The sequence below is a fragment of the Momordica charantia genome, assembly GCF_013281855.1.
Source record: "Momordica charantia cultivar OHB3-1 chromosome 7 unlocalized genomic scaffold, Mcharantia_2.0 BLBB01000007.1, whole genome shotgun sequence".
Lineage (NCBI taxonomy): Eukaryota > Viridiplantae > Streptophyta > Magnoliopsida > Cucurbitales > Cucurbitaceae > Momordica > Momordica charantia.
The window spans coordinates 16,775,807-16,786,395 of record NW_028275165.1 but is presented as its reverse complement, the minus strand read 5'-3'; the positions used below and the strand labels follow the sequence as shown (position 1 = coordinate 16,786,395).

The 10,589-nt window shown below is 33.4% G+C and overlaps 2 protein-coding genes across 3 annotated transcripts; one reads left to right on the top strand and one right to left on the bottom strand.

Annotated features, from left to right (window-relative positions):
• The first annotated feature begins 2,000 nt into the window (after nucleotides 1-2,000).
• Nucleotides 2,001-5,664, top strand: LOC111019235 (putative 26S proteasome non-ATPase regulatory subunit 3). 2 transcript variants are annotated; one of them, XM_022295585.2, is made up of 9 exons: nucleotides 2,001-2,142; nucleotides 2,242-2,337; nucleotides 2,534-2,724; nucleotides 2,866-2,994; nucleotides 3,085-3,221; nucleotides 3,386-3,440; nucleotides 3,520-3,630; nucleotides 4,044-4,283; nucleotides 4,924-5,664. In XM_022295585.2, exons 2-9 carry the CDS (start codon nucleotides 2,256-2,258, stop codon nucleotides 5,434-5,436), a joined length of 1,458 nt encoding a protein of 485 aa, XP_022151277.2. In that variant the 5' UTR covers nucleotides 2,001-2,142; nucleotides 2,242-2,255; the 3' UTR covers nucleotides 5,437-5,664. The 2 variants fall into 2 exon arrangements, with proteins under 2 accessions (XP_022151277.2, XP_022151283.2); XM_022295591.2 differs by lacking the exon at nucleotides 2,001-2,142 and having other exon boundaries at nucleotides 2,223-2,337.
• A 1,128-nt stretch (nucleotides 5,665-6,792) lies between these two features.
• Nucleotides 6,793-9,401, bottom strand: LOC111013762 (small ribosomal subunit protein uS15). Its single transcript, XM_022288288.2, has 5 exons — nucleotides 9,242-9,401; nucleotides 9,061-9,133; nucleotides 8,380-8,518; nucleotides 8,094-8,280; nucleotides 6,793-7,097 (listed from the first exon to the last, which is right to left on the bottom strand). The coding sequence occupies exons 1-5, from the start codon at nucleotides 9,262-9,264 to the stop codon at nucleotides 7,064-7,066; spliced, it is 456 nt and encodes a 151-aa protein (XP_022143980.1). The 5' UTR covers nucleotides 9,265-9,401; the 3' UTR covers nucleotides 6,793-7,063.
• Between the last annotated feature and the right edge of the window lie 1,188 nt (nucleotides 9,402-10,589).

Below are 10,589 nucleotides of genomic sequence, written 5' to 3'. Positions count from 1 at the left end.
ATGGTCGCCTATTACACGGCTCACTAACTCTGCCTGGGGTGGGGTACCTATTATTCGTATCCAGCAGTGCCACGTCGGTTTAGAATTTGATTCTCGAGTTAATACGACTTGAACGCTTAAAATAAACACAAATTGGATCATTTCGAAGTTCAAAAATTGAATTAAAAAGTAAGTTAAAAGTACAATGACAAAAGCACTAACTTAACTTCTAAATAGTTTAGAAATGAAACTCAAAACAAAATAAGTAATATTCTCAATGGTTTAAGCAATTAATTTTTTTTTTAACATTATTGTTTGTCATGGTTCGTATACTTTTAGTTTTGGGTCATTTTGGTCTATATACTTTCAACACGTTTATTTTTATTTATATATTTTTAATTTTTATTCATTTTAGTTCCTATATTTTTAAAATATTTATTTTTGTTTTTATTTTATTTTTTAGAAGTGACTAATAACTTCTTCCCTATTCGTAAAATTTTAACACAAATTTTATGTCAAATGAAAACTCTCTAATATTATTTTGTGTATACATCTCAAGAAATTTAGTGTCATGTTAAAATTGTGATAAAAGAAATGAGATAAAAATGAAAATCGAGAAGGGAAAATGGAGCCTTTGAAAGTAGAGGGCCTATGATGATAAAAGTTGGAACCAAAGTTAAAATTACATGCAACAAAATAAATTCAAATTTTAGTTTTAACTTTTAAATTTTAGAATAGTGTTTAAAGGCAAATGAAAATTTGTTTTCGGCCATCAAAGTGATCGCCCCATGTGAGATAATATATGCTAGAAAATTCAAACAAGTGAGAATTTGAAATATACATTTATCGGTGAAAAACAAATAAATAAAAAGAGAGAAAATTGATAAAGAAAAAAATGTAGATATAGAAAAGTTAGGAAATATGTTTTATATAGAAAAATAGATTAGAAAGAGAAATAAAAGTTATAAAATAATAAAAATTTAAGACAATATTAAATTTTTAGATATAAAAATAAGCATGATATGTTATTTAGGGCTGGATAACCATTTCATTTTTAGTTTTAGTTCTTGTTAGTTTTTTAAGAATAGGATTGTTTGATAACCAATTTAATTTTCTCTTTTTTGTTTTTAAAAAACTATTTTGAAATTCTATATAAATTATTTAAAAAAGAATGGTTTTCAAAAATAGATTTTTATTTTTTAAAATCTGATTTTTTTCCTATCATATTTATCTCTAACATTTCTTCTTCACTCTAAATTTTTTTTCTTTCTAAAAATTTTTCCTACAAAATTTATTTTTCTCTCTCTATAATTTTTTATTTTCAATATTTAGTATTATTTATCTTTCTCTCCAAAATTTTCTTTTCTATATACTTTTCCTTTTTTTTAAATTTTTTTCTAACAGATCAATTTTATTTCTCTTTCTAAAAATTTAATATTTTTTTAACTTTTCCGTCTCTAAAATTTCGTTTTTTATAACGTTTCTTTCTTCTTCTAATATATTTTTTCATTTGAAAATTATATTTTTTTCAATTTTCTTTCGCTATAACTTTTATTTATCTTTATATTTATTTATTTTCTCTAAAAATTAATCTTTGTATTTATTTATTTTCTCTAAAAATTAAATTTTGAATTTTGTTTTTCACTCTAAAATTTTTTATACCAAAATTTTTCTCTTTCTTTCTAATTTTTTTTCTTTGACATATTTTTTTTCTGTCGATTTTACTTTTTTTTCTAAAATTTTTCTCTTTTTGTGTTATTTCACAAACTTTCTTTCTAAATCTTTTTATTTATTTACCTTTCAAAAGTTCATTGGCATATTTTTATGTCTCTACATTAGGTATGAAAAAGATTTCCGCAGGTCCTGACCCCGTCCCTAATTCCATTTTTGAAATTAATATATATTTATTATACTTTTTTATATTTTTTTTATTCTAAAAATAATTAAAAGAAGTTTTTTTAAGACACATGCGCTCTTAGTTATCTTTATTAAAGAAAAGAAAAAAAAGGCAAAACGACGTCGTCTTATTTGGATTCACCCCGTGCTTGCCATTTTACTGAATTGTCTTGCTCAGGAAGAAAATTGGAGAAACCCTCTCTTCTTCTTCTCCTCCTCCTCTCATCGCTTTTCACTGCAAGATCCTGTGCTTTATCTCTAATTGAGGTTAGATCCATTTGAACTATCGATTTCGTTTCTGTATTTTCGTTTCTCCACCAGGAATTTGTGGATTTACTTGCGTAGTTTGTGGGATATCTCATTCAGAAGTTGTAGCGAAGATGACCCAAGACGCTGAGATGAATGAGCTTCCTGCTCCATTGTCTTCTTCTTCTTCTTCAACTTCTCCCTCTACTCTACAGCGTAAGAAAAAATCCCCCCCTTTTCTCAATCTTGCTTTTGTGCCGTTGTTTATTTGAATGCGAATCTCTACTTGTGTTTTTTTTTGGGGTTGGGATGGAATATCTTTCGGTATATTGTTGAATAGTAAGTCTTTGCGGTTTTATTCAATCGTTAGAGAGCTTGATTTTGAAATTTGTTCATGGTTTCTTCCAATCAGATTTGAAAGAGATTGTGTCGCTTCTTGAGACTGGTGCTTATGCCCGAGAAGTTCGGCGCATTGTTCGTGCCATTCGTCTGACTATGGCGTTGAGGCGGAAGTTGAAGGCTTCAGTTCTTTCTCAATTTCTGAATCTTGTTCTCCCGCCAGGATCCGAGGTTCACTCAAGGTTATCGTCATTTCTTCCTAAGGTATCCCGAAATTTCACAGAAGGAATGATTTTCATCCGAAGAATGCAACTTTAAGGCTCTTTGTTTTGTTACTGAGTGGGTATTTTCAATATAAGTTTTGGTTCATGGTGCTAGTGTTCTGAGTTTTTAAATTTTTCTTAGGATGATGGCTACGAAATGGATGTTGACTCGGCAACACAGGCTCCTGCCAAACACCCCTTGCCCGAGATAGAGATATTCTGCTATTTGATTGTGCTAATATTTTTGATTGATCAGAAGAAATATGATGAGGTGAGGTATTATGCTAAGGGACCATTGTTTTTTCACATTTTGCCTTTAACTTTTGGCTTGCTGTCCTGAGTACTTGCTGGACAATTTCAGGCTAAGGCTTGTGCTTCCGCGAGCATTGCCCGGCTGAAGAATCTGAATAGGAGAACGGTTGATGTGCTAGCATCCAGGCTCTACTTCTATTACTCCCTCAGCTATGAACTCACTGGTGATCTTGCTGAAATAAGGGGGTGAGTATCATCTAAGATTGTAATATGGATATGGTAGTTATTTTATGTAGGTATGGTTCTAAAAATTTTATTCAGTATAGGAATGAGGATGAATGTAAAGTTGAATGGATTTGTTAATCGTATATTAGATACTCTTCTTATAACTGGAAAACTTTGGTTGACAGTAACCTCCTAGCCCTGCATCGCATTGCAACCTTGCGCCATGATGAATTGGGTCAGGTAGTTCTTCAGATCTTTTCCGAGCATACCACCATGAGTATATTATGGTACCTTATGCATGGATAACAATGTGATGTAGGAAACTCTTCTCAACCTTCTACTTCGTAATTACCTCCACTACAACCTTTATGATCAAGCAGAGAAGTTGAGATCCAAGGCACCCCGATTTGAAGCTCACTCAAATCAGCAGGCAAGTTTTTTAATTACTATAGCTTTGAGTTTGGTTTTCATTATTTTCTTTATTCTTAGGAAACAAGCATCTGTGGAAATGCTTGTAATAGGTGTCTTTGAGTTTGGTTTCATTATTTTCTTTATTCTTAGGAAACAAGCATCTGTGGAAATGCTTGTAATTGGTGTAACCTGGCTATCATTTAAATAGTTTAGGTAATTTGATGTTGGAATTTCTGATTTGACCTGATTGGCTGTATGCTTCTGAAGTTCTAGAGTATAGCAGTTTTGTAGAACGTTGATGCATAAGAATCCAAGCATCATATGCTGGAATTTTAGTGATGTTTTGCTGATGTAAATTTCCTCATTTTGTTAGAATTGGGAATTAGAATTTTAGTTGTAAGCTATGTATCTTACCGTGATTGGTTAATACAGTTCTGTAGGTACCTGTTTTACCTTGGCAAGATTAGGACCATTCAGCTGGAGTATACAGATGCAAAGGAGTCTCTTCTACAAGCCGCTCGGAAAGCACCCATTGCAGCCCTTGGTTTCCGAGTGCAATGCAACAAATGGGCAATCATTGTTCGCTTGTTGCTGGGAGAAATTCCTGAGAGGACGGTTTTCATGCAGAAAGGCATGGAGACAGCTCTGAGGCCATACTTTGAACTTACTAATGTAAGTTTTATTGGTCAAATTTGAAACGTTCAGGTTATTTCTTCCATTAAGTTTAAACTTTAAGCAGTATCATTTCTCTCTTTAACAAAAATGAATTCGGTAAGTTTTATTTTTCTTACAAAGGTGAGGTTATATTGTAGGAAGAGGACGAGGGTAGTGGGAAATCTTGTGTTAGTGATGTAGGGGATTTCTGTTAGTGGGACCCACATGTTAGTTACTTCTAGTATGGGTAATTATGTGAATGGGTGTATACGAATGGAGGGAGAGCATATCTTTGGAAGGACAGGATCTCGTGTTCTCCCTCGGGCTGTCTCTTTCATATTAGCATAGAAAACAATCATTTTTAAATGCAGAGGTTCTTGCGTTTTTCAAAGAATTATACCAAAGTTTGTCACTGTGCAAATATGAATGGAGGAAGAGGATATCTTTTAGCTCAAATATGGTGTACGTCTTTGGAAGGACAGGATCTCGTGTTCTCCCTCAGCTTGTTTCTTTCGTATTAGCATAAAGAACAATAATTTTTAAATGCAGAGGTCTGGCATTTTTCAAAGAATTATACTGAAGTTTGTCACTGAGTCAAGATGATGTCCGTGCGATTGCAGTTTATTCTACTCTTTAGTAATAATGTTTGCCTTTTCAGGCTGTGAGAATTGGTGACTTGGAGCTTTTCAGAACCGTTGCTGAGAAATTCTCTAGTACTTTCAGCACAGATCGAACCAACAATTTGATTGTGAGGCTGCGACATAACGTTATTAGGACAGGGCTTCGCAACATTAGCATTTCTTATTCACGTATCTCTCTGGCTGATGTTGCTAAAAAGCTGAGACTGGACTGTGCAAATCCTGTTGCTGATGCGGAGAGTATCGTCTCCAAGGCAATCCGAGATGGAGCAATCGATGCCACAGTTGACCATGCGAATGGATGGATGGTATCCAAGGAGACTGGCGACATCTACTTGACCAACGAACCTCAAATAGCCTTCAACTCGAGGATTGCATTTTGCCTGAATATGCATAACGAGGCTGTTCGCGCTCTCCGGTTCCCACCAAATTCACATAAAGAAAAAGAAAGTGCCGAGAAAAGGAGAGAAAGACAACAGCAGGAGCAAGAACTCGCGAAGCATATAGCTGAAGAGGATGACGACGACTTTTAGGTGACTGAATCTGTGGGAGACAGGTACGAGTTTTTGATGCATCAATCAAATAATACAGTTGTATTGAAAATTGCTTAGCAGAAAATTTTTGATGCATTGATTCAGATGGCTCTAGCCCTGATTTTCTTTTATCATGGAATCATTTGTGTTTGTAATTGCCGGCTGAAACTATTTCATGGAATGTTCTTGAGGTGCCCATTTTATATACCCTTCTGAATTGTAGCTTGAGTTGTGGGATTGCATCTCGTCGTTGATTTAGCTTTTATTAGTTTTACTTCTATACTTGCAATGAGGGTGGATGGCCACACTAATTTCTGGCTATGATAATCATTTTGTTTTTTGTTTTTTAAAATTATTCCTGCATTCTCACTCTTTATTTGGTTTTTTTTTTTTAAATCTTTCTTAGCAACCTGTTTAATTTCAGCCAAATTTCAAAAATAAAAACATGCTACAACCATTTTTTAAGTTTTAAAACTTTGGCTTAGATTTTGGAAACCTTTGTAAAAAGTAGACTGGAAGTAGCCTTTTTTTTTTCTTTTTATTCTTTTTTATGAAGATTAGTCTTCAAAAAATTAAAACCAAAATGGTAATTGAAATTGCATTTGGTAAATTCTGCTATATTTAGGATGTAAAACCAATTTGAAAGCAGAAGTCTCTAAAAAGAGTAAAATGATTATTTGTTAATTTAGATAGTATTTAAAATTTTTAAAAAAATGTCTATAAGCAATTAAGAGTGAACTCTATTTTAATATATTTGGAAACAAGGGAAAATAGTGCCATCCATTTTAATATATTTTTAAACTAGGATAATTACAAACTAAATTTTAATTCAATTTAAAATAATATTGATTAATTTAATAACATATATATTATACGTTTTTAAAAATTATTATTTAATTATATTATATAATTTATAACATATTATATTATACATGTTTTAATTTTAATAAAAGTGAAATTAATTTATAATATTAAGTAACTTTTTATATTTAATACCATTCTATCTTCTAAAATTTCAGATTCAAAATGAGATAGAATTTCAAATTCAAAATCTGAAAATATTGAGATCACAGACATTTTCAAAATTTTCATTATTTACATGACAATTAAAAAATAGTTTTAAGAGATAAATCTACCAGATAAGTATTCATCAAATCAAATCCATCAAATCCGAATTGACAAGCATTTAGAAACTCCATGACAAAAAAGATTAATTTAAAAAAATTCGAATAATATTGTTAGATTAACATTATATCGTTATTTATTATTATTATTTTTTTTTTTACAAAAATCATCTCAACTGGAATGTATCTTGATGAATTTTAATAGGTTGAAATCACTTTCCAAGCAAAATAGTAAAATTCAATACATTTCAAGGTCGATCTTTCATTTTCCCTAAATCAAGATGTCAGTTCAATATTATTTTTAAATAAAAAGAAAAGAAAAAGAACCCTACCAATCAAAAGCATAGCAGAAATTAAATTTGCATTAAGAGTTACAAAACTCGAATGACCTCTTAAGTATAAGCACAAGACATATTAACTAACTGCTGATGAGTACTGATGGAAAGTTTAATCGCCAAAATAACTCCATGCTTCTCTCAGTAATCACCAAAAACTTGCTTCTCCTAAGCCACGAGGGTGCTGGCCGTGGTGGATTCACTGTAAAAAAAAGAATGGTTCTCTCCATCAATTTGAGAATTCAGCATTGGAAAGAATACAAAAAACTTGGTGCAATTTCGCAATCAAATATAAAAGCATGCCAAAATCAAATTTTATAAGTCTAAAATCCTCGAAAGTCTCCTAGTTGTAAGGATCAGGGATGTTTGGAGATACACTCGAAGGTAAGGACTTAAGAAATTTGTAGTTGTAAGGATCGGCGACACTCTAAGGTAAGGGATTGACAAGTTTGGAGATACGATCTAAGGTAAGGGATCGACAAGTTTGGAGATGCGCTGTAAGTTAAGGACTTGGATGTTTGGGGATATACTCTAAGTAACAGATGATTCAAAACCCAGACTAAATGTGGGGCTTTCCATGAGCATAATTGCAAGGAGTGTGATCTCCAATGCCCATGCTATATACATGTATATAAATTCTCAAGTCTTGTTAAGGATGAATAATAAATTTTTTTTATAACAAACCAAACTTTTAATTGAGAAAAATGAGAATTCATTTATATGGATGGGTTGGGTAAATTTAATTCATTTATATGGATTCTCAACAAGTCTAATGCAACTCTATAAAGACGAGTCTCGGAATCCACCATGCAACAAAAGTTCACACTAACTATATTTTTTCCTAAGCACAAAAATGAGGGATTCAAACTCATGACTTATTGGTCAGAGACAGATGTCAATTACCACTGAGTTACACACATGTTAGCAGTTCACACTAACAATATTAAAGCATGGCAAAGCAACATTTTAGTTGATGCATTGTAAATTAAATCTAGTTGCTACTTTTAGTACCAATTATGTAGCAGAACAAAGATTTGCTTGTTATCATCCTTTATATTCTTTCCAGGATTAAACTGAATTTAAAGGCTAAAGATCAGAAAGCAGTTGAAAAACTGAATTTAATCTACCCTATGCAATATTTTCATGTAAAAGTTCAGATACTATAATTCATATTCTTATGAGCCTCAAAAGTACTTACTACTTCCAAACAGGGGGAAGCTTCTTTGTCTTCTTGTAATACCGGGCCAGGCGATGGATCCTGCTCTCCACCAGAATCAACCTGAACTTGGAATCTTTGTCCTTCCTGTTCCTCTCCAAATGCTTTCTGATTGAAACAGCTTTCTTGATGAGATGGTAAAGATCCTCCGGAATTTCAGGAGCTAGCCCTGAGCCAACAAACAAAACATGGTAAAAAGATCACATAGTCATCTTGAACTATGTATGAAGCAGAAGAAATTTGTTGGAAGGGAGTAGAAAGGGCTCACCATGAGCCTTCAATATTCGCAAAATCTTGCTCCCAGTTACACTTTTCACCTGAGCAATCCCGTGAGAATCACGAAGAATAACACCAATTTGAGATGGTGTCAAACCCTTCTTGGCAAATTTGCAAATGTTCTCGGCAACCTGAATGGTCAAAGGAAAGCCATCAATTTCTACATATATTACAGAGACTCGACTCCCTTCCTTTAGACTAACAAACAGTTAAATCGACATCGACAATGGAAGAACTTGTTCGGTTATCTTAGATATTCACAAGAACAATCATCAGACCAAGCACTCAGATGACACTAATAAACATATCACCGTATTCCATTAAAATCAACTGCGACGATTTTCATTTTCAATCTGTTAAAACTTAAAACGCAATCTTTCCCAAGAAGAACTAACTTTCTAACCACAGATAAAAGAATCTAAGGAATTCTGATGTTCAAAAAATGCATGGCCACAAGATGAAATCATCATAAAAATATTGAACTGCAAACTGCTTAAATTATCTCAAATGTTCTCGCATCCACGTTTAATCAGCAAGCCTACAGTATTCCCTCATTATTCAGTGGCTCTATAAAAACTCCATGATATTCATATGAATCCACTATCCCAACACATACATTATCCACTCCATAGATTTCTAAACAAATATCTACAAAAGTTTGAGGGATTCCTACATCCTGAGAGGAGATCTTCAGCCAACTCGGCGGCGTCCTCTTGTACGGCAGTGCCGAAGCTGAAATACCCTTACTGCAAATGCAAATAAGCAGAGTAAAAAAAAAAATGATTCGCAATTTCTAAACAGGTTTTTCGATGAATCTTAAACGCGAGGTTTCTTCAGTGAAAGAATAGACGAACCCTCGACTGTGCATACGACCCATGGCGACGGCGCGTGGAGAAGAAGACGGCCTCCGATCCTCTGAAGCTGAACTACACCTTTGCTAGCTCCTCTGCTGCAACACTGCAAAACAATGGCGGCTTTAGGGTTTTTGATTGTGGTTTGGGAAATTGCAGTGCTCTTCGGGCTCGGGCACGGGCACTGGGCCGGCCCAGTCCATAATTATATTTTTCTAAATATTAATTTTAAGTTTAAATAATATTTTTGGTCAATGTACCTTTAGTGTCTAGTTTTAGCTTCCTTAATTTTTTTTCCATATAGTATATACTCTTAAAATGTCCATTTAGACTCCTGTAGAATTCTACGGAATAAACTTTTTTTTTTTTCCAGTACAGCAAGGGTAGGGGATCTGAACTCATGATTTCTTGCTGAGAAACATGTGTCAATTACCGTTGAGCTAAGTTCATGTTGGCATAAATTTATACTTAAAAAAAGGGTTTTCGTTGTTCGTAGAATTTATGTTAAATTTTTGCAAATATTAACTAAAATAGTCATTTTTTAAGAAGTATAAGTTTCAAAATACAGAGATCTTAATGAACAAAAGTTGAAAGTATGATGATCAAAATTAATCAAAGTTGAAAGTATAGAGACTAAAATAATAATTAAACCTTAATTTATGGGAAAAACATCCAAAACCTAACTAGACATCGGTGAAAATTGTTACAATTTTACCCTCAAACATTTACCACTACATTTTACTTTAAGAAAATAATATTTTTTCAATTCATTTTTTCAAATAATATGAGGTAATATTTTTCCAAACATTTGAGTAGTGGCATATATTTGGAATAAGTTGAGTAGCAATAATTTTGTAATTTAACCCAACCACTATGAATGTTATGACAATAAAGTTTAGTAGCAATAATTTTATAATTTATGAGGTCATCGATTAAATTGAAAGTTTTTAGATTACGATTGTATCAATGCTTATAGTTTATAGGTGACTTTCCCAAAATATATTTGTTCGGGGGAAAGAATACCCAGGATACGTGGAGGACAGCCATTGGTGCCCCAAGGTGACCCATGAGTCATGCCCCAGCTCGGACCGCCGAGATCACCACCACTAGCGTTAACAGATGCTAAGTATGAGGGCCGAGGTGAACCTGGCTAAGGTCCGACCTACCGGGAAGCTCGGTGGGGGCCGATGTGAGCTACTGTCAGCGGCGTGATTATCGGGTGTAACCGTCGGTCCCGAGATTATCGGGTGTAACCGACGGTCCCGATATTACCGGGTGTAACCGTCGCGAAATTAGCGGGACTACCACCCATAAGTAGAGGACCTCACTCCGCGATCAGGTACGATGATTT